General features: G+C 36.7%; 2 protein-coding genes across 4 annotated transcripts; one reads left to right on the top strand and one right to left on the bottom strand.

The window, feature by feature from the left end:
* Nucleotides 1-13,465: 13,465 nt before the first annotated feature.
* Nucleotides 13,466-15,255, top strand: LOC131691658 (uroporphyrinogen decarboxylase). Of its 2 annotated transcripts, none has more exons than XM_058978221.1 (2): nt 13,466-13,674; nt 14,001-15,255. In XM_058978221.1, the coding sequence occupies exons 1-2, from the start codon at nt 13,660-13,662 to the stop codon at nt 15,054-15,056; spliced, it is 1,071 nt and encodes a 356-aa protein (XP_058834204.1). In that variant the 5' UTR covers nt 13,466-13,659; the 3' UTR covers nt 15,057-15,255. The 2 variants fall into 2 exon arrangements, with proteins under 2 accessions (XP_058834204.1, XP_058834203.1); XM_058978220.1 differs by lacking the exon at nt 13,466-13,674 and adding an exon at nt 13,696-13,929.
* Nucleotides 15,256-15,481: 226 nt separating this feature from the next.
* LOC131691825 (large ribosomal subunit protein eL31) lies at nt 15,482-18,039 on the bottom strand. Of its 2 annotated transcripts, none has more exons than XM_058978491.1 (3): nt 17,932-18,039; nt 17,437-17,669; nt 15,482-15,779 (listed from the first exon to the last, which is right to left on the bottom strand). In XM_058978491.1, the coding sequence occupies exons 2-3, from the start codon at nt 17,658-17,660 to the stop codon at nt 15,629-15,631; spliced, it is 375 nt and encodes a 124-aa protein (XP_058834474.1). In that variant the 5' UTR covers nt 17,661-17,669; nt 17,932-18,039; the 3' UTR covers nt 15,482-15,628. The 2 variants fall into 2 exon arrangements, with proteins under 2 accessions (XP_058834474.1, XP_058834473.1); XM_058978490.1 differs by having other exon boundaries at nt 17,437-17,688; nt 17,932-18,035.
* Between the last annotated feature and the right edge of the window lie 6,507 nt (nt 18,040-24,546).

The raw sequence follows: 24,546 nt of genomic DNA, 5'->3' as shown, positions 1-24,546 counted from the left end.
TAGATCACGAATTGAATAAAGACTCGTCATCTTATCCAAACTAAATAAAATAGTTTGGCAACATTATTTTCTGCAAACTATCACCACTGTCACAGCGTTAACTTTAGTTGACTCGTAAACTATAGTTACCGCAGAGTTGTAACGTCGATCATTTTTTCATCATGAAGTGCTGTGTGAGGTTTGTGCCAATAAAACTACCGCCGGTGTTAAAAATATTGATTTTTTTTCGCTTCCTGGTGAACACCAACCTTTGTGCGGAATGAGTAAGGTTTTGTGGTTTACCAGAAAATTACAACATTACGGATAGCTGCAATGGTTGAATCAACTTTGAGGAGGCATCGTAATGATAAAAGTTATATGTTTTACCTTGCCTTAGAGATTCGATTCAGAAATTTATTCAAAGTATTTCAACTCACTATCACAATACTTTCCAAAATTAATTCATGAAATTGCAACTGCTCGATTGGAATGACATTGACAAGTCTCGTGCTCGGTTGGAATGACACTGACAGATAAATGGTAAACAAACGACTGACGTGTCGAGTCTTTATCCAGAAGAATTCAGCGTCGTTAGGAATGAACTTTGTTTACTTTCCACATGTTTTGATTCGAGCGAACAACATCCAGCCCTTTTCAATGGGATTCTTGATTAATAAAAATATATTGCCTATCCCCAGATAAACTAGCGTTTCGTCGATTTGTTGCTATATGTGACCTAAGAGAAGAGACGACAACAGGCTTCTTGCTCTTCTTAATTTTATTTATCAGGGCCTGTTGTAAATCCAAAGACAACAAGCATCCATCATTGCCAGATTTCATTTGCCTGATTTTCACAGTTGCTGAAAATAATTGTACCTCAAATATCGATCCTCTGTCAAGAATTCACAATACTAGCTGCATTTGAAAATTAAATTTTATGTTTATTCGTGTCTCTCTTAACAATACACGTAGTTATATCGTCATTCAGGGTATTTATTCAATTTTATAAAATGTTCATGTGTTTGAAAAATAGCCAAAATAAATTCAGCAGCACTGTTTTTCATTCCGTTTGAAAATATTATGTACGCTCTTGACTGTCAAAACGACCAATCAGAAGCTGGTTCAATATTGAGGTTAGGACTGGATCAAATTGGCTACGCGATTGTCTTCTCTTCTCTTAGTATGTGACACAAATGAGTGCGAACGAAACAAAAATAAACGTGAAACCGTTTTTTCGCTTGCACTAATGCAAAGTGAACATTTGCGTAATTCGGCGCACGGCTTGGTGGCGCGTGGCTGAAATGGCTCGATGTGGCTTTTAGAAAAGATTCGCAATACTTAGTTGCTAAATTAGACAATATCTTTTCACAAACTGAGTTTTAGTGGGTTCTGAGATGATTATGACTTCATTGGTTTATTTTTCGATAAAAATACACTGGAAAAAATCAGTTTGCACAAGGAAAAGTTTTTTTTCAAATATCTTTTTTTCTTGAAAACGCCCAATTTGAATTTTTGGCGATAGGTAGGGAACATAATTACTATAAACACTCATAGTAATAGAATCGCGGATGTAAAAACCGCAAAACTGGCAACTAGAAAAACAAGCGCGTTAAACTGGCATCACCCAAAAATGTGCAAGCTCGAACGTGCTCGACTGTATTCGATCACCTTTTTTTTATTAAAATAATTTTTCAACTGGTTCAATATGTGAATCAAAAGAGAAGTTATACGTTTGATACTGAGCAACAAGAAATTAAGAAAAGCAAAAAAAATCCAGTTTCTTTAAAAAACACAAATTTGATGAAAAAGAGCATAAGTAAAATGTTTTTTATTCTTTTATATAGAAAACAATAAATATCTTTCTAAATAACATTGTAAAATACTAACACGAACATGAAAAGTGAAGCCTACTGTGAATAACAAAATATTTTTTTTTATATAAAATCGCAATACTTGTTCTGCTTATTTGCATTGTATGACGTCATGCTCGTTTGGCTCCGAATTTTGACAGTTTGTTTGGCTCGATAAAAGTACCTTCGCTGGTCTATTACTATGAGTGTCTATAATAATTACCTATCTTGGAATAAAATTTTATTCAAATTAAAGATGGTTTTTTTTTTTGGTAAATCGACTTAAAATTTTTGAAAATGATTTTTTTTCAGTGTGCGAATCGATGAAGAGTTTTTTCAGTATTTTTATTCTAAAATTTGACTAATTTTGTGAAAATCACTCCTACAACATTTTTTGTGGGATTTGTCATTTTCAGACTATAGCCATTTGAAAAAAAAGGCAGAAATAGTTTGAAAATGGCTTCATCAAACCTTACTAAACACCCATGACATGGAAACACGGTGCCCTTCATCAATATAGTGGATTCAAGATACAAAATAATGCCGGAATAAAATATATTAACAAGACCCCATTTTCATTAATAAAAATAGCAACACTATTCGAAAGATTTCGGCAGGATGAAAATGTGCGAAAAGAAGATTGTTGAAGGAAAAATAAGAAGCCGATTGTCACATCTTGTCTCAGGGAAAAACAAAGTATGCAAAGTGGCCTTTTGTGACAAAGTTCATTAAAATCTGACAGTGTGCTGCCAACTCTGAATACGATTTAGCGCGAAACTCGTCATACTTAAAGCTGTATTAGTCTTTATGATCGAATGTTGTTTCTTGCTCCTTGCACTTTTGCTTGGGGAACGTAAACCCGTCGTCATTGTTATTTACGTCCTCGCCAATCATTGTTATTTACGTCCTCGCCGGCAGTTTATTTTGGGGGGCTGTATGCTGTTTTACAGCTGTCTGTACGGCCTGCACAACTGTCACAAATTTGGCAACGGTTTATAGTTCAAGTGTATGTATGGAAAACTCTGTTTGGATTGGTTTATCGCAGATGAGTCGGCAATTTACTGAGATGTATTCTCGTCTGTATCTATATCCTTGTATTGCGCAAAAATTGATCATGGTGTGGCGTCTGATTTTAATACATGCACGTAGGTAGTTGTATGTTATGGGCGCATAGCGTTGTTTATTTAATAGCTCCGTGATTTTTGAGTTGTATAGTCAAGTAGGGTCCTCCGATACGCTTTTTTAGCATAAAAAAATTCTTCAAGTATCAGGCGTAACAGATTCTTCTTCTACGTATTGCGAAATGCATTTCACAATTTGCTTAGAAGGAGGCCTTACCTCTATATTGTCATTTTTTTATATAGCTGGAATCCTAATTCGTATGCTGTCAGAGATCAGAGAATATTCCACTTCACGAAAACCCAGTCGTATAGAACAATATTCAAAGGCGACGATCGCGGCGTATGGTCGGATCAGCGATTCTACATCAACTTTACTCATTATGGCTAGAACAAATACATTTTCTTTGTTCTCGAGATAATGCATATTAGATTGAGAGGCTGGTAGCTGTCGTTCACTTCACTTAGTTGTAGGTTTGACTCGGGCAGAAGTAAAAAGTAGACTGAAGACCAGGTCTTACTACTTTATCTGTAAGTAGGGGTTTGTCCAATACTCGGGTTCTAATTGCCCGGCGGACCCTTCTTGTCAGGGCGGCCTAGGTGCCTCTACCGGAGTTTCGTATGTAAACAAATTGGAAAAAAACAAATAAACTAAATTTACCAACTTTTATTCCTTCAACTTTCTCCACTGCTGCTGCTGGTAATCTGCTACTGCTGGGCGGATAGGCGGGCAGTTTCTTCCAACCGGCCGAAACTAAAACGGCCGAGTTCTCCCGATTTTCGTTGGCTGCTCCGGCAGCGGTCCTTAACTTTTAGCTAGGGAGGTGAGCTTTGCTCTTTTGTTGGAACCTTCCTAGCGACAGGGTGACTAATCGCCGGGTCCACTCACTCCCCGTAAATGGCCCAGGTAGATACCGCAGTAAACTACCTCAGGTGGATCCGTTCCTTCGCCTTCCTTTGCGATTAACTGTGGAGCAGAGCTATGCTCGTTCGGCTGATCCTTCACAGTGAAGGTGGCGTGGTATCACTGAGTTCTTTGTGTTTAGGCGGGGAAGCGTTAGCTTACGGTTAGCTTCCCGTTTCGGTGACCCAATACCACTACACACGAACCACGACCGACACTTTTCGACGGGATTACTTTCCGTCGCACGCACGTACTTAACTCGCTGTGTAGTGGCGGGAAACTGTACCGAAAAAAATACTATTTACGGACGTCTGTTATTCGCCGTGGTTCGTCACTTTCTACTCTTACACGATGGCCGCCTGTTGCACTCCGCCAAAGCAAACACCAAAAAAAAAACCATCGCCGCATAGCTGTCATCTATGAGCAGCATAACCAGGGCACACGTAATTTAGCAAGAGGAGAGCGGTCGCCTAACTAAACCCTATGCAAATTATACACAAATGTGAAACAAAAATTGCTACACCTACCTGCAAAAACAAAACCGTTCAAAAACGCGAAAACAAAACCGTTCAAAAACGCGAATGAAAATTTAGAACTAAATGTTAACGGTATACCGAACAGCGGTGAGTATTATTTTATGTAAACAAATACACTCTACGGAGTGTATACACAAAAAAGGGTATATTTTCACCCAGTGCTAAATTGTTACCCTGACGGGTTACATATCGCAGAGGAATATTTATTAAAATGAATTGGATGGCGTAAAACTGTTCATACTTTCTGAAACTGTGTTAGCATCGATATTCTTCACTTTTTAATGATATTCAATTAGCTAAAGATGTCTAAGTAGGGAATGTTATGAAAATTAGAGCCATAGTACTCAAGTGAGAGCAAGGATGTGCAATATGCAGTACGGAAAACTAGAGTCATTAGAAAAAAGCTTTAAATCCTACCGACTAATCTTTTGTTTTCTGCTGGCAGGAGTAGTAACCGGTTCTTATGGTACAGAGGGATAAGTCTGTCTTTGCCGTGAGACATGTTGGTAGACTTGAGTGATTCGTCCAGTCTCTTTATTTACATTCTAGTTTTTGTCAACTTTTTGAGACACATGACATTGGTGGACGAATGGAAAATGTCCTTTTTGAATCATCAATTTTTCCTGATTCAAATGGTTCCATGTAGCCAAATATTCAAAGAATATTTTATATGCTACTTATGTTAAAATGTAATCAAACCAAGTACATTGATACGATGAGTGATGATCATTGATTTTACGCGACGCATAACACAAATTCTATTTCATCTAGCACCAACAGAAGAATCCTTTTGACGAAAATGAGGAAAAATATAAATGCCGATTATCCACAAACCGAAACAGAGCACCACAAGGTGCGTGACGAATTGATCTTCTTTGTTTGAACTTTTGTCTATGTGGTCACCGTTTTGTGCTTTCGTACCCATTGTATGTACGGTTCATAATGACAATAATGCAAGTTATTAGTCATATTGGCAGAACATATCCCAGCAGGGGTAGCAAAATCGAAAATCTTAGCTATTGAATGTGATTGGGACTTCTCAAAGATTTCCTGCCAAATTGTAGCCACACTTCCACCGAAAATGAAAGTGTAAGATTTGCTGTAGCGATCGAGGGTCTGCCTCAAAGGGAAGAAGAGCGTATACGCATAAGAATACGAAGACTCGCAGATTTGACAAACACAAAACAGATTCAAGATAATCTGCATAAGGTGTATGGATGTGTGTACGATAATATTATTGTTGTCAAACGCCTTGAGATCCTGAAAAAGGCTGCAAACTCTAGTTTCTATATTCAAAACATTATGTTTGAATTAATTTCGTTTTTAATAATCTCTTTTTTGGGATGCGAAGCAGTTCACAGACTAACAGACATAACACTATGAGGGAATTCCCTCAAAAAACATCGATCCGACAATTTTCCCAGAACACTAGCTCCACCTTTTATTCACAGTCCCAAACACTCATTTACTGCTGGGTTACCCCTCAGGTTTGGGAACAATTTTTCACTAGTGGTCTATCCCCCATATGCTTGTTCATATGTCAGTGGCGCCATAATTTCAAATGTGGCCACAGTCCCAACTACAAATATATTTAAAATGACCGTTAAAGCGGGCGAAGCTTTGTTTTTGAGTGTTATGTCAGTTAGTCTGTGGCAGTATTTACGCAATGTCTATCTTGCCAATCGTAAAACCAAAATTCTTGCTTTACGTATGCCTATACCTCATCTGGTATCATCTTGGGTTTTCACGTCATTTGCAGTTTGCCAAGACCAAAATTTACAAGACTATAATTTGATGTTGGAACGGTCTATCCCTAAGAATGATCATAGGAAGGGCAATCCCTCGGTAGCGATGCAGCATGCAGATATACTGAATGAGTTCAACGCATTCAATTTAAAACAGGAAAAGTAAGAAGCAGATAGAAACATATGGTATCGATGACTAAATAAAGTTCTCCGTGAAGGTCTAACGAAAAAAAAAATCCGTGAAAAAAAAAAACAATCTATTTGGAAAATAATCACATTATGCAATATTAATTCCAAAAAGGGAAAATTGGATTAAACCAATTTGCGCACTAAAAGCGCACAATATCTAATTTAAAATTAAGTTTGATTTTTAAGTTAGTTTTTAAATTTGATTTTGAAGTTGTACCCTTAATGCCCAAATTGGTTGAATCCAATTTTCCCATTTGGGAATTCATATTGCATAATGGCAGTCGTTTGGTTCCCTAGCCGAAAGACAAGAGTTCGCTTTCGCTTTCTCGTTAACAAACCAGAGCTTCTGCATTTGCTTCGCGGGATTTCACTCGGGACAAGCCAGTTGCTTTAGGCGTTCACATGTGTTGTGTGAACTGTATTTTGTATCTAACTAGTGCTAATTTGGGTACATCATCTAACTAGACACCCAGTTGATGCTAGTTACTGACGAGATGAATTCGAAACACAAAAATCAAACTTAATTTTAAATATTCATAGTAACATCGTCATTTTCTACTCAGTAAAGCCAATGCGGAAAGCAGTATGGAGTTCTGACTTGTTTCCGCCAAAATTCCAACTCAAATGACAACCGTTTCTGACTCGTAATTGGTTGTGTCATTTGTGCGTAAGTTTTGGCGGAAGCCAGACACAATTCCGAAACATTTTCCGGATGAGCGCAACCTTATTATAACTCATTGCGAAATACGATTTTCTGATATTGCTATCTACCCTCTAAGAACGGTTGGTTTCAAAATAGTCCAATGAAGGACGTTCGTTGGACCAATTTGGACGACGTCCAAATAACCGTTCAACGAACGTCCATCGTTGGACCCGTGTTGAACGATTTTGAAACAATTTTTTGGACGTCTCAGTGGGTACTGTTATTCAAATGAAGTATAACAGTTGGGATTACAACCTGACACAGTTTCGGGGTCAAACAAAAACGGCATTATTCTTATGAAGATAGACCTCGCAACGAAGCGGTAGCTGGTATTGATTGTAATATTGCAGAAAGCAAAGAACGCTTCCAATCACCAAATTCGTACAACACAATCGAACGCACAGTATGCCCTTCACCGAAACCACTTAAAAGTCCTTAAAATAACATTAATGTCAGCACCAACGTCGTTGTTCACTTTCCTCGTATATAGAAAGCGAAAATGGAAAGTCACAAAAATCGTCCTTTTTTACACTCGTCTCTAAAATGACCCTTGTTGTAATTCGATGCCCATACTCGTTGAAAACGTTAACAGCATTTTCGCAAAAAAAGAGCGAACGTTAGGATCGTGCAGTGAGTGTGTGGGTTCCGTAAAGCTAACATAAATCTGTCATTAATTTTATTTCTGGAAGCCAAATGACGGTTGTGCCAAAGAATCCAAAAGATAGAAAAAAAAAGCAAAACGGCGAATTTTGCTATGCAGCAGGTAGAATTGCGGGATAAGATGCGTTTTTCTCCTGTTCTCATCAGGATCTTGTTTAGATTGTAACTTCGATTAAGAAGACCGATGACGGACAACGGTTAGAAGATTTATAAGGTTTTTTGCGCAGATACGTATGGAAGTATTTTTTACGTTCGGAAAACGATTTTTTATTGGATTCACATGAGAACGAATAACTTTGGTGCAGCCATCTTTAAACTTTATGGGAAAATTTGTGAAAGAATTTGATAAATAACATTAATTGTATTTCACCTGTGAGCATTGTAACTTGTCATATCTTAGCTTTTTCCGGTACTTGCATTTAGTCGAAGACTACATAATATATTAAGAAGACTGATATCTCTTTCCTTCCCCCATACAAACGAGAAGCGACAGAGGTTACAGCGCCTCTCTTGGAGGAAGGTAAGAAGCTTAATGTGCAAGTGTATATGTGTGCGTGCATCATTATGGGAAGTACTACCTTTACCCGCAAGTGGGGTTGCTGTTATTTAATGTGCATGGGAGGACATGTCATTCTCACTGTGACGCTTCCACTGAGTAATTGGAGGAGTTACCGGTTGCATCAAAGCACACGTTGCACTATGGTCCCAAAGCTGTATTTAGGAAGACAAAACTGTTTGCGCCAAAACCGTTGGTTTTAGATATATAGTATCTTCGGCAAACTTTGTTAGTACTTTCTTGCCGATTTTTTTATATTAGTTGAATTAGGGTGGTCCTTGTGGTTAGGGTGTTCAAAGTATCAACTTCTTAGATATGTAAAATTCAGCTACACAATGTTTTACAAAGTTATAAATCAATCATATTGAAGCAACTTTTCTGAAGAAACTATGTGGCTATTTCTAATGGTTCATGTGCTATGATTTTTGCAATATTTAAGGTAGGGTGGCTCTTTAAAAATTGGTTTTCTATTGATATCTTTTTATGTGTTAATTTTTCGCTAATACTTTGTTCTAGAGGTTTTTAGAACTTTTGTAAATACATATTTTTGCCGAAGCAATGAAGTTTCTATCTCTTTTATTTGCATAGTTACAGGCGATTTTCAAAACAAAAATGGTTTTTTTCAAAGCTATATATCTTCCAACATTGCAAATGGATTTTCAATCTTTTAATTTCATTTGAAAAATCGAAACTTTTGTAGTTTTTTGTGAAAAAACTGCGGGAGCGTTATTTCTGTAAAAAAAAAATAATTAATTTTTGAAAATGGTGTATTTTTCAACAAAAATTGTTCATAACTTTTCAAATAGACGAGATACCCTAATAAAAAAAATTATACACAAACTTTAACCCACATAGTCCAACGATTCCACATAATGTATGAATGATACCCTCAACAGGTCGTTAGGCTCTTGGATCATTAGATGTTTATTCGGGTATTAACTTTGTTACTTCAGCAAAAATCTTCGCCATGCAAAGTGCTAAAAGTGCTGCAAACAAAGTATTTACGATAAATCAATGTATGAAGTGACAAATGAAAAATAGTGATTTAAGGAGGTCACGTTTTCATCGCTCAATCTCTTATGGTAAAATCAACTGAGAAATAGTCACTGTGTGTTATAATGAAAATCTATTGAATATGTGACACTGTTTGAAAACACAACATTTTACCGTACAACTATATGTTAGCGTGAATTCACAATAGTGTTAATAGCGTACTATAGTAAACTCTAAATAAAAGTTATCTATTACGAGGCCAATAAAGCAAGTATCGTCATCATGCATTATATAGATGCTAGGGAATTATGCTTTATAAGTTATTTTACCAGTTCGCGGTTAGCGATTTTCAGACCTGTTACTTTTATTTGTTTTGAAGTAACAAAAAATTGAGAATCTTTCCTTAACTTACCCACAGCCGTCATTATAGTCGATAATTAATTTATACTTTCAAACATTGCATAAATGTTGGAAAAGCATACAATAATTTCCGCTGCTAGAATAACAAACTCGTTTCAAGAATTTATTTTAAGATAACAAGACGTGAACTAAAACATTTTCTTTCTAGCACTCGTTTTGAGCACTAGTCCAAACCAAAAAGGATTTACTTAATTAAGGATAGATAACTTTTGTTGGCCGATTTAGAATTAACGATAGTTTGCAGCTAACACTACTGTAAATCCACTGTACTATTTAGATGTACGGTAGATTGTTCTTTCAAAAACGTTTACAAATCCAATAGAATTGCCATGACATTCGGTATTCCCAAGTAACCAATAAGCATTATAACGTAGCCTAATATCTGCTGTAGATCCACATATAAAGCTGTCTTAAAGAGCCTTGATGCCCTAAATACTAATATAATGCTGATATTATGCCAGAAAGGCGAAATATAGTGCTATTACTGTGCAGAGATTGACAGCTCGTTTCTGCAGTACTAATGCTATTATATAGCACCAGCGCACAAATACCAATTTTGAAAGCCTTATATTGGCAATACTAATGCTATTAAAAAGTTTTAGGATGCTGTCATTGTCCGCCATGGTTTTGAAACCATTTCTTATGTTTCCTTTCCGTATGATGAGCAAAACGGAAAAATTTTAAAATAAGATGTTCTGTTTAAAACCGAAATTGTCTCTCTTCTAATGCATTGTAATGAATATCCTTGATGGGTTTTCGTTCTCACATAATATGAACGTTTTACGAAAATTACCTTTAGTCAGTCTCGAACTGTGGTACCTTGCCTCGTCCTTCACGGTAAGTGCGCTGCGTTTACTCTCTAGACTATATTGCACATGTTCGATTGAAATTAAATATGCCGAATATAATCTTCAAGAAGAGTTGCATAACAAATAAACCCACAGCATTACAATAGCATTATATCGGCTTTTTATTTGCTCTATAATGGCACTAAATGCACATATAAAGCTTACATGCTTTAAAGATCCTTGAAGCATGTACGCGTTATATCAGCTTTATATACGCATATAGAGCAAGCGATAATGCTATATGTCGGCTGTGCAGTTATGCATTATTGATGCTAATATAGACCTTCATTGCATTGTTAATGCTGTATTGGAGCTTCAATGCTACATTAGTTTTTGCTGAAGTAACAAAGTTATTATCTCGTCTATTTGAAAAGTTATGAACGATTTTTGTTGAAAAATACACCATTTTCAAAAATTAATTATTTTTTTTACAGAAATAACGATCACGCAGTTTTTCCACAAAAAACTACGAAAGTTCCAATCTTTCAAATGAAATTAAAAGATTGAAAATCCATTTGCAATGTTGGAAGATATATAGCTTTGAAAAAAACCATTTTTGTTTTGAAAATCGCCTGTAACTATGCAAAAAAAGAGATAGAAACTTCATTGCTTCGGCAATAATGTGTATTTACAAAAGTTCTAAAAACCTCTAGAACAAAGTATTAGCGAGAAATTAACACATAAAAAGATATTAATAGAAAACCAATTTGTAAAGAGCCACCCTACCTTAAATATTGCAAAAATCATAGCACATGAACCATTAGAAATAGCCACATAGTTTCGTCAGAAAAGTTGCTTAAATTTGATTGATTTATAACTTTGTAGAACATTATGTAGCTGAATTTTACATATCTAAGAAGTTGATACTTTGAACACCCTAACCACAAGGACCACCCTAATTCAACTAATATAAAAAAATCGGCAAGAAAGTACTAACAAAGTTTGCTGAAGATACTATATATCGAAATCCAACGGTTTTGGCGCAAACAGTTTTGTCTTCCTAAATACAGCTTTGGGACCATAGTGCGTTGTGTTTCCGTCTTGGATCTAGCGTCAATCCGGCGCTAAATTATTCCTACTCTAAGCTAGTGTCGGATTCTGATGAGATGAAGTCGAAGCGCAACCCATGACAGCTGAACAGTGAATTTTCACTTTTTAGTGACTAATTTTATTTTCATGAATTGAATTGGTCATTGGATTACAGTGAATCAAAATGTAGGGATTTTAGAAGAATAGTTTAACTCGCAAAAATCTAAAAGGGACAGTCCAATGAGATTGTACGAGCTGTTGACGTAACACTACACTATTAGATGAAAAGTGCTGATTTTAATGGCCTTTAATGAGAAATGTAAACAAACTGAGTTATTTTCTGCACAGCATGTCATTTTCATTGAAAGCAACAAAAATATACTTTCTACCTGTCTATATTGTCTATCTCGAGATAATCTAGCAATTCGTCGAGTTATTGCTATATGGGAGACAGTCGAGTCTGAAACACTCGTACTGGTGCAAATTAGTTAGGCGCGTAATTCAAACGCACGATCTGGTGGCGCATGGATGAAAAGTCGCAAGGTGGATTTAAGAAAAGATTCGCAATATTGTTTGTATTAAAATCAATCCGAAATTCAATCCATAATTTTAAATGCAAACATTTTTCCGTGTGCACCAACGGTGATTTTGAAAACGGCTTTCATCAAACTTAACGAATATGCAGCACGAGCTCCCGGTTAGCAGTGAAAAACGCGTAAAACCCAAAGAGAATAGGGAAAGAGACGAATAGTGTGAAGCCAAAAATACCTTATTGAGCAGACCAATCGTGCAATGTAAATAAACATTACTCATGCCTGAGTTAGAGAAGATAAGTATTGTACATCTATCAAAAAAGAAATTTGAGTTTTCGTCAGAATTAAGTTCAATCGTGATTGTAAGGTGCATCCTAGAGTATATGTATGAGTAAAAACAATCTTTATAATTATTTCATCTCTTTGTTTCGAAATGGACATCTTTTGATAAACAAATCCAACGATCGACGTACGGTTTGTTTTCAAAATATAATAGGAGTCATTTAAAGTGCTGCCTGTGGAAGCGGTTGCCAAAATTCTAGTGTTAAAATCATCATAAAGGGAGTGTTGCCGTTTTGACTGATTTTCACTCTTCGTCTCTTTACCTATTCTCTTTGGTAAAACCTAACCAAAACAATTTTTGCGTTTCTATCGTTTCTACTAGTTTCTCTGAAGCAGAGATGCCAGATTTGCAGACTTGCAAATTCGCAGACTTCTAATTTAAGCTGCAGATTTTTTCGATGACGCAGATATTTGCAGATTTTTAGTTTGGTTGCAGATATTTGCAGATTTTTTAGTTTGGTTGCAGATATTTACAGATTATTGAATATAAAGGCTTTTGGTTACGAATAGAAATGTACAGTAACAAAACCATGATTTTCACTGTGCCAGTACAGTAATTTTACAATAATTTACAGTAAGTTTTAGTGTTATGCTACAATACAAAAACAATAAACTTTAACGTTTTTACAGTAAATTTCAACGTAAAACAAACTTTTACAGTGAAAAGGGGGGGTGGTTATGTATCTTAACATTAAAAAAATCAATTTTGCTCCATACGTTTTTTTCTCGAAAACAGTAAAATTTAATGTGAATGCACTGTATCAGTTTTTTGCTGAACAGTGAAATTTATTGTTACTTGAAATTTTATTGTTAATCTACTGTGAGAACTTGGCATCGAACAATGTTGAAACAGTAATAACTATAATATTTATTGTTTTATGATTGTTTGTAGGGTAAATGCTATTGTAAAATTCTATCCGGGCTAGCTTTCATGACATTTTTTGTTCTTCCCAGACTTTTAAAATTATTATTGTAGACATTTGAAAAAATTACCTGGCATCTCTGCTCTGAAGTGATAGTGACGTTTCTGCGTATGATATGAAAAGGAAATGTCAGTCAATATTATTTTTTGCGATGAAAAAAATATACTAATGAATGGTCGGTGTGTGTATCGTAATCGCAGTTAGTGATAAGAGAATAGCATTCCGAACAAAATAGGATTACTTAATTTGTTTTAATTGAATTTCGTCCAATCAATCTCGCAGGACAACTTTGACCCGTAGCAGTGGTGCTTCGGAAGATAAGCAGATTGAGATGGTTGCTAACAAGGTGTGCGGTTTGTTTCATACTTATACATCCTCGTTCAGCGGGTGCAGTTCAATATTAAAATTTGCTTACTAATTTATGTGATTTTGATTAGTCACGGTTTTAAAAATGTTACTGGTATTGGATCGCTTCTCTATCGTGCTTGGAATGTTTTGTACGCTATTGTTTCTGTCATTGTTCCTGTTTTTCTGTACTTCGTCAATGTCTAGTCTTGCGGTGGCTGATAAGAATCCACTAACCTCCTTGCCGAACAATAGTGTAGGGCCCTATATGCTTGATGTCAATTTTTGAAAGTATCGTATATTATATATACAATTTTTCGTTTCCAGGAATTTCCACCGCTGAAAAATGACAATTTGCTGCGTGCAGCCCGCGGAGAGCCTGTGGACCGCGTACCGGTTTGGGTAATGCGTCAAGCAGGACGGTATTTGCCGGAGTTTTTGGAAGTACGAGCCAAGCACGAGTTTTTCGAAATATGCCGGACCCCGGAGTTGGCATGCGAAGTGACCATGCAGCCTCTGCGACGGTTCGACCTCGATGCATCCATCATTTTCTCGGACATACTCGTTATTCCTCAAGCGCTGGGAATTACGGTTGAAATGAAAAAAGGAGTTGGTCCAGTGCTGCCCGAGCCACTGGTTACACCTGCTGATTTGGAACGGCTCAATCAGACGGGAACGATTGAAAGACTGAAGTATGTCGGCGATGCGATTACCATGATGCGGCATCTATTGGACGGGAAGGTGCCATTGATTGGATTTTCCGGTGCTCCTTGGACCCTTATGGGTTACATGATTGAAGGAGGTGGTAGTAAGACAATGTCAAAGGCTAAATCGTGGCTCACGGACTACCCCGAGGCATCCAAACAGCTGTTGAATATTCTAACTGATCAGGTGATCGACTATCTGCTGATGCAGATTAAAGCCGGAGCACAAATGTTACAAGTTTTTGAATCCAGCGCGGAGTATTTATCAAAAGAACAGTACCTGACGGTTTGTCTGCCTTATCTGAAACGAATTCGTGATGATTTACATAAGAAGCTTGCGGACGAAGGTATTACACCCGTTCCTTTAACATTATTCTCAAAGGGAGCTATGCACTCTCTGCCGGAACAGGCGGCAACTGGTTATGACGTTATTGGTCTCGACTGGACTATCGATCCAGTGGAAGCGCGAGAGCTAGTGGGACCGAATGTTACACTTCAGGGTAACTTGGATCCACAAGATTTGTACAAATCGCCGGAAGAGCTTCGCGAGTTAGTTTTGACTATGGTGCGAAAGTTTGGTAAGCATCGGTACATCGCTAATCTCGGTCACGGAATCACACCGCAGACGCCAGTTGAAAGCATGACTGTTCTGGTGAAAGCCGTTCATGATGCCCTGTGAGCAATGTTGGGATTCAGAGTGAAGTGTGTTGTTAAAATTGTTTGAAATTTATTCATCCTTTTCGCGATAGTGATTATACAATAAATGGTGCTTCATAGAAGCTACTTTGGTAACGGTTAACAATACTTTATCTTATTTAAAAACATACTTCTAGTAACTGAATAAAATGATATTCAAGAATAAATGAAATTAAAAATAATACATTCCCAAGTAATCATAAACATCTATGTGGGACACATCGCGTTTCTTTTTCGAAAAACTCAGTTCCCGACTTTTCTTTGTGTTTAGTTAGAATAGTTTTGTTAATCCAAACAGATAACAGGAATCGTAATCGTTGCGCTTTATAAATTGTACCACATCAATATTTCGTTGCACCTAGTAGCGGATTAGTGGATTTTCGGATAAAAATCTTTAAATAGCGCGAGTCCGTTTTTACCACTTGGGGTTTATTTTCCCACAAATTCATCCTCTTTCATCGCATTGACAAAATACATGTTGAACCAACTGCAACCGATGAAGGAATTCCATCCTTCGTTAAAGACCCTTAACTTAGCGTGTAATTAATTTACAGTTTAATCGTCGGTCGATTCAACATTCTCCGTTTGCAGCTCCTTGAACGTCGGCACTGGAACGTACGTAACCAAGGTGTACAGTTTGTTAGGAGAGTCCTCATCGTCGTTACGGCGGCGGGACAGTCGAACCCGGATGCGGAAGGGTGGGTTCCTGCAAATATGAAAGAATATAACATTAGCTTTCAATACATTAATAGTGTAACTGGTGTAACATCAAATCATGGACAATTAGTACATGGGTTATACTCTACATCAGCGGTTCTCAAACTTTTTCGTACCCCTCAGAAATCACCCTGGGCTGATGCGGACCCCCACGAATAAATTCGATTTTGTATGCTTTTAATGTTATTTTCAGTTTGTAAGGAAATACGACATTTCAATCTGCACTCGGAAAATATATTTTTCTTCGCGGACCCCCAGCAACGACTTCTTGGCCCCTAGGGGTCCGCGGACCCCAAGTTGAGAATTACTGCTCTACATCATTCTAGCTCCACTATTCATCTTACTATTTATTACACATTATGATAGTGTCTCTGTTTAACATGTTGGTTCAAACGATATAATGCAATGATTGGAGTTCGATTAAAATTCTTATTGGGTTCAAACGCGATCCATGTTTTGTAGGACAAGCAATCAATGAAATTGAGGCCTTTCAGTATTTTCCGGCATTATTCAATGTGTTACATCGACAATGCTCAAATTTTCAAAAAATATGCGATTCGATAGCATTTGGCATTATCTTATTTCCTTAACCTGATATAAGACTTATGCTAAAATGTTGTTGCAAATAATAATGATGATAATGAGATAATGATAGCACTGGATGAAATTCTAATTATAATGTAAAGGATGCTGCGATTCAAATTTTAAACTTGTTTTTTTCTTAAATCATTACGTCACTTATGGCATTTTCGTTTTTGACAGTGCACTACTCCGGTGTAGTCGGTGCTATACTCATTCAAACTTGGGTGCTCCCCTTCCGAAGTAATACTCAACGGTGGTCCCGGGAGGAAAAGGATACGGAGATACAGGAGGTTAAGGTTTAGTCGGTAGGCTTGCTGGAGAGAGCTGCAGCAAGAATCCGACAGTACCACGGCCAAGTCGGTAGTGGTCTCTTTTGCAGATTCCCCCTCGATAAAAAAAAATCATTCAAACTTGGGTGTAATTAGTCTCTTTCTTTGCACTACACCGGTGTAGCACCAAGAAAAAACGAAAACGCTATTAGTACGGTCTGACACTGACCAAATGAGAACCTCTGTTTAGTTTTTCTTCCGCTCGTTATATCAAATTTGCGTATTCTGCTTAATTCTTTCCATAATATGCTAGTTGAAATCAGTTTTTCAATATGCATTGGATAATCATTGAGAAATTTCATTATTGGCGGCGTAATAAAAAAAGAAAGTAAACAGTCTTTTGCACATAGGACCATTACAATAAGTATGTAAGGAATATCGTTTACTAGTCCATATATCAGGCTAAACTGACTAAATTCAGTCAAAATTAGATTCTTTCATCTAGTTGAACCAATCTAATTTACATGTCCTTTCAGTACAATGAATGCACTATGAACAGCTGATCTAATAATCCACTTCGAATCAGAGCACTGTCTAACAAAAACCACTTTTTCTTGATCTGATGCACAGCGCAAACCAAAAGATTTTTGCGCGAAACAGAATTATAAATTACTGTCCACTTTAAACCTACGTAGTTAAAAACCAAATTAATAACTAATTCACTAATAAACCACTACGAACCAGCAAGCTGCCCAGCGTTCACCTACTAAAATTATCAATATTTTTCCCACTCACCTGATTCCGCGGTGCCAGATAGCCTTGTTCAGGCGGGTATCGATACGGACATCGGTGGTTCCCATTTCCTTCTCGGCGAATTTGCGCACAATCTTGATGGCTCGCGGTGATCGCTTCTTGTAGCCGACCTTGTGCAGACGCCGGTTCAAGTTGATGGTGCACTCGCGGGTCACCACTTCATTGATGGCGGATTTCGCCTTTTTCTCCGTCTTGGTCTTGGCCATTGTAGACTTCTACGAAGATTTAATTAAACTGAAATTAATGTAATTGAAAATTTAATAACTAGTTCATTGAATGAGGAAGGATAGTTCAGCGACAAATCAAATTTCCGTCGATTTGTTGACAGCTCACAGATGTACACAAAACATTTCATTTGCGAGTATCTGCACAAAACCACCGGAAACCAGCACATATTTTATATCCGCCAATAGCACAATGCCCTAGCTTCAATTTAAACTAGTTTTACAAAGCTTAACTTAATAATTAACTACTTACAGAGGCTAAACTTTTAATTAATCAAAATGTGTTCCTTTGCAGCTCGAAGCGCCGGAAACGAAAGAACGCTTACGTGGAATTTTGACAGCAAGCGAACGAAGCGGCGCTGCAAAGATTCCAAAAAGCCGTCTCGTGAACGCATGAAGCACAATGGAGCAGAGCTGCCAGATGATTTTATTTAATCTATATTGTTTATTCAAAACGTAATATCTAACAAATATCAACAAACTGAGTTTATTATGTCAAATAAAAGCTAAGCATTGAATCTTTATCGTCCACAAATAATAGAGAAAATTTATAACTCTTTATATGTTAATTTAATCTTAAGTCAAAATGTCATATATAGTATACCAAAGCTTTGCTAATATTTTGTAGATGTGATGTTTTGCGTTGTGATGTTTCTCCAAGTCGACTGTAGTTAGTATATTTTTCCAATGCCAAACCTCATATCTACACTCTCGGTTGCAATACAGCACATGAAATATATCACAACTACAAGCCCGTCTCTCTAAATGTCACAGTAAAATGTGCCATCTACAAACGGTGTTGTCAAGACCACATATGTAAAAGAGCATAATAGCAAAAGTGATCGGCGAAATGTAATAAAATAATAGTTTTCAATAATCTCCCTATTATCTTCGCGAAAAACATGTAATCTGCTTAAACGATCCTGCGATGAGTAAATGCAGAGGTAATAGTAGAATTAATAGCCTTCTGTGTGCTTTAACTGTTAAATAAATTTTAAAGTTGCAAGGAAATTTTTGCACGCGATTTTCTCCCTTTGACGTTTCTGTTAGATATAATGTAATGAAAAAAACGCTCTAGAAATATAAATTGTGGTACAGTTCAATGCAAAGAGTATGGGAAGACAGAAGTTTAAAGAATTAAAATACTAGGTTTGTTCCAGTACATGGAAGTTACTCCCTGTTGCTCCGGAGCAAAAAATTCTTGCTCCTTTTCACTCCGGTTTGCCACCAGAAGAAGAAAAAAGAGAAGATGATAGTACAGGAACGATTTTCTCCCTGCTTGCTCCGGAGTACTTCCAGTTTCTCCTGGTACTGGAACAAACCTATTATATTACAGTTGTATTCTCGAAAAACATATGATTACGGCTTAAAAGCCAACTGTTAAAATTCTCTTTGAAAGGAAATTCCGGACAAACCGTTACTGGCTAAACACAGTTCATAACAGTTAATGAAAGAGAAAATTTTTTTCTTTCGTTTACTACCAAGATCTGTGATTGGCGAATAACGGTTTGTCCGGAATTTCCTTTCAAAGAGAATTTTGACAGTTAGCTTTTAAGCCGTAATCATATGTTTATCGAGTATTGTAAATGAACACATTAAAAACTATTTAAAAATTAGACCACCAATGCTACCTTCATGATAATGATTTGTTTGATGATGGTGGCTGAAAAAACTGTTGAAGGAAAGCTTCTACAAAAAGTAGTTCTTGATTGATTTTTTTTACAGATTCTGTGTACTTCTATACAAAGTTACAAACATTCAAATTCACTGAATGAAAATTGATCATATGCAGCCGCATTCATTTTCAATATTCAGTGGCGCTACCAAAAACGTCCAACGAACCAACTGCCCATTCATTCAATGCAGGTTTTCATTCGTCTCCGATTATTGCACGGAGCGGACATGGAACAACGCATCAAAGTAGGCTTTGACACAATGTAAGAGATGATAATTATTATTTTACATTCTTTAGCAACATTTTCACAGATAATAGAAATGAATATTATTGTACGATATTCGACTAAATAACATGGATTTTTGAATGAACGTTTTTCCTATCATCACGAGTCGCATCAGGTTCATTTTCAGCCGTCAAAAAGTGCTTCATTTATTTTTAACTCTGCTTCTATATATATAAAAAATCTGTACCAAATCGGTATTCGGTATCAGATCTATTTTTGTGTTTTAAAATCTGTATATGGTACAGATATCTATATAAATGGCAGCTCTGCAATGAAGCGATCCCCGCCACCCCAGTCAAAAAAAATGCGAACGAACATGGTTAGGCGATTTAAACAATTCTCGACAAACATATGATTACGGCTTAAAAGCCAGCTGTCAAAATTCTCTTTCAAAGGAAATTCCGGACAAACCGTCACTGACTAAGTACAGTTCATGAAAGAGTTAATGAAAGAGAAAACTTTTCTCTTTTGTTTACTACCAACATATGTGATTGGTGAGTAACGGTTTGTCCGGAATTTCCTTTCAAAGAGAATTTTGACAGTTGGCTTTTAAGCCGTAATCATATGTTTATCGAGAATTTGACGTTTGACTCAACTCGCCTGTGCTGATCGCCCCTAGGAACAAATGCAATTTGCGAATGCGATTTAAAGGGAATTTCAATACTTAGACAAATTTTCTGGCGGCTGAAATGGACTTGGTTGTTTTTCACGTTTTTCTAACATGGCAGTTCATGTTTGGCTTAAGCTTAAAATTGTTTTTTTATACAATTGGCGTGTTCTCGCTTGCACTTTGTTTGTTTAGTGCATTTCATTTAGCCAACGAATGTGGGAAATTGTGGAATCGTGTGTAGGTATATTAGAACAAGATCTCTGACCTAAAGTCTTAATGAACGTCATATTGTGGTATGTTTTGATGTGCAATACCAATTTCATCGTTGATTCTTCCTATAGTTTGGTAGTGATTACCTAGTATACTGATAAGTTCATGTGAGTAGATAATGAATCCGAAAAAAAGCATTACAGTCGTGATTCGCTGGTTGGGCCACAGCCTTGTCCGACTAACGAATTTGATTCGCTAGTTGGACCGACTGACAAATGTCAAAAACTCTCTAAAGGATATGTTGGCAGTGTAAATTTATCTGTTCACATCTCTAAATATTGTCAGATTAATTGTCAAAGTAAATTTGACATGAGATTTTGACGTTCAGATGCTTTTTAGTTGGACAATGGTCCAACTAGCGGAGGTCCAACTAAAAAGCGGTCCAGTTAAAAAATGTCCAACCAGCGAATCACGACTGTATTTGCAATTTTCATATTAAGCAATTAAGGGCAAATAAATGGCGCGTTCCGTGGGAGATTTGGGGGCGATTTAAGGGCAGGTAGCGCGGCAAAAAAATTACGGTGCTAATCGTCCAAAATGTTACATTTGAAATAGCCCCCTAATTGCCAGCGATTTGCTGGCAAATTGAAGGGCAATTAGCGCATCCAAGTTGGCAAATAGCCCCCCGTTAGCCAGCAACTTTCCGACCCCCACATTGATAAAATAAAGTACTCATTAATGCGTAGAAAACTACTCCTTTTCAATAATAGTGGAATAACCCATTAAAAGGGTAAAGAGTTTTTTTTTAATAGCCCGCCTCTTACCCCCACACCAAAAAGCTCACAAACGGAGCCCCCTGGTAGTGGACACATCAGTTCTCAACGTACAAAAAAAAGGTCAGCACAATAAAACAAAGTTACGAATCGCGGAAACGCTGAGACCAAAAAAAAAAAACAATACGAGACCGACAAAACTCAAAATTTGACAAGAAGCTACGGCGAGTACCCAGCGGAAAAAAATCCTTTTAAGGGTCCCATCGTAGCTTTGCAGGAAGCTTATAATAATTTAAATTTATTTATTACTTATTGCTAGAAAAAATGCATTTATCAATTGTTTTTATTAAAAAAAATGTTAACCAATTATAACTAAAGGAATAAGCTCGATTGGTGGTGAATGGAGTTTATATTAAAAATTCTCCTATTTTATTTTTTAAAATTAGTTTCAATTAAAGTTGAGTTTGTTTGAGTTGCTGCTCTAAAAATGCCGAACTGGCGCATATTTGCAACATCCTCAGTAGTCTAAACAGCCGTTGTTCTCGGAGAATTGCCGAAATGTTGTTAGTTTGCAGGTTAACTCACTTGAAATAATTCTTAAGGATTATTAAGATCAATATACCCATTGGCATTACCTCATTGCGTGGTTGTGAAATGGATAAAAAGTACTCATTGTTAGAAATAAATAAATACCCATTTTTTGACATTTCAAATAACTTCCGAAAAAGGGCAATTGGGTCATTAAATGAGAAAAAAAATCTGTCTTTATTACATACATCGATAAAGCTGATTTTCGTGATTACAACAAATTTTTTTTCCAAATCAGGAAACGTGAAAATAAAATTTAAATTTAAAGTAAAGAAATATATTGACAGTTTTGATTTGACACTATCAGAAGCATTTGACATATCAAATTTTACGACAAATGATGCCCTGTCTGAAAAAATGAATACATGTTTTCCCGGCTTTCCCACAGGGTTATTTTAATTTGACATAAACTCCATTCAATGCATATAGTTTTTTTTTTTCATTTTGGGTGTTGTCTTGATAGGCCAGATGTAAACAACCGAAGTTTTCCTATGTATGGTTGTCTATGTTTACATAAGATTTATTTAAAAAAAAAAACAAAAAATCGTTTTTATTATTACAACGGATTTTTTTTTAAACAATGTTATTGTATGTATATTGGACCTAAAATTTATCGAATCGGAACTGAAATATATATAGCTTAATGACCCAATTTGAATATATAAAATGGCTAAAGTTTTTTTTACCGTGAATGTAACACTAAATACAAATCAAATACGCCAAGGTCCCACACAAAAGGGTAATCATTTTTTGACTAGATTTAATGAACCCTATGCATGGATTTTGCTTGACAAGTAACAAACACTGAAAAGTAAAATGAAATGGCAACACCTTTTAAACAAATCCGTTCAGAGCATGCCGTTCTTATGTTTTTTTTATTGACATTTGTTTATGTGCAGATTTGCGATTCGATATAGTTTCTTATATGCTAAAAATAATTCGTGCCGTGGCGGTGCTTGGACTGGATAAACTGTGGAAACAAAATTTTATATTATAGATCTGTCAAAATTATGAATCTAGAAATGAACTTCTCCCGAACGTGCCCTTAGGTCGTTACTTGACTCCAAATTATTTTTCCTAATCTATCGAACCTATGTGTTTGTGCTGAATCTAGCGGCAGATCACTTGTGATGCATTTTCAAAAATCAGCGAAATTAAATGCATTTCTTTCCATCAAAATAGAAATACGTAATGCATTTTGCGTTGCGTGCGATGTATTTTGCGTTGCGTGTAAGACGTCAAAACCCTACAAAAAACCAGCCCAACATTCAACAAAACATCGAACAAAGTGGATCAGCGTAGGACGATAGTTAAACAATCTTTTCTGCGAGGGAGTGCAAATTTGATGCAAAAATGGAAATTAAATGCACTTTTTCTAATTTGATGCAAATTTGTTATACATTCCTAGAGTGATCTGCCCCTAGTGCTGAATACACTTTATATTTTCAAAATGGCTCCAAACGTATTTTAAATGAAGCAACAAAGAGAATGGCAGCGCATACCAGTTATACAGTTTGAAACAAAATTGTTCGAAATAATAAATCAAACAGCTCTGCTGGAAAGGGACCATTCATATACCACGTGGACAGCATGGGGCAGGGTGGGGGGTACAAAAAAGTCCACGCTTGTCCATGGAGAGGGGGGTAGGGGTATAGAAATAGTCCACGTGGACTTATACTTATAATTTTGTCTTGATGAGGTCGTAAAACAAAATTCAATAAATCATTGGCATAAGCGCTTGATGTTTTCTTATAAATCATCCCCAAAACTGTGCAACACTTGAAGAGCTCCTAATAGCATCGCATGTGCATATCATAACGTGGTATATGAATGGCCCCAAATGTGATTGTTTTCGTTCCAATTCCATTTCGAAACCCCCTTATAAAATACTACGCTGCTAAACACGACATTATCGTTGTCCCCGGCTGCGCAGTGAAATGAGTCTGCCAAAGGAAACAAAAGTGCCCGTGCTACGGGATAACACAATTTCGATCGATTTTAAGAAACTCGTGTTAGAGCTACAGTTCAGGAAGTGGAACGACTAATAGGTAAAATTGAGTTTAATCTCGCGGTGGTTACGTATATTCAGCTACACCACGTTCAAAGCTGTGCTTTGATTATGTTTAGAAGTTTAGCACATACAGAAAACTTCATCGGCAAAGAACAACATGCAACACGAGATCGAATTTAACAACACCAGAAACAAGATCCACATGTGTAGGGAAAATGACATGGTGGACGATCCATGATTTGGCACAGCGCAATGAGGAAGATTATAATAAACGAATGATGCCACAATACGGAGAAGTGGAATCTATTATAAATGACACTTGTAAAACAAAATTCTCCGGTGATCTAAACGGCGTTATATGAGGATGCCAGTGACTAAACCAACACCTCCTTACATGACTATCGAATGCAGATCACCGAAGGATGGCGTAACGTGGCAAACAACGCTGATCACAAATCCGGGCAGATTCCTACATGTCAATACTGTAATCAGACAGCCCACTACGAAAAATATGCGCCGAAGCAACTAGTCAAAACTCATCTACTACGGCCAACTCAAACAAACAGCCACCGACACTTACGGATAAACCACAAACAGCGATCCAATTAACCAATAATAAAGGGACAACGAGCCCGACAACCACTCCCAAACCAACAACTAGCATCACCACTAACGAAGCAAATACTGATAAAGACGGATTTACAACAGCGACCCG

This window comes from Topomyia yanbarensis, chromosome 3, assembly GCF_030247195.1.
Source record: "Topomyia yanbarensis strain Yona2022 chromosome 3, ASM3024719v1, whole genome shotgun sequence".
Classification (NCBI taxonomy): domain Eukaryota; kingdom Metazoa; phylum Arthropoda; class Insecta; order Diptera; family Culicidae; genus Topomyia; species Topomyia yanbarensis.
This window is presented reverse-complemented; position numbering and strand designations above follow the sequence as displayed.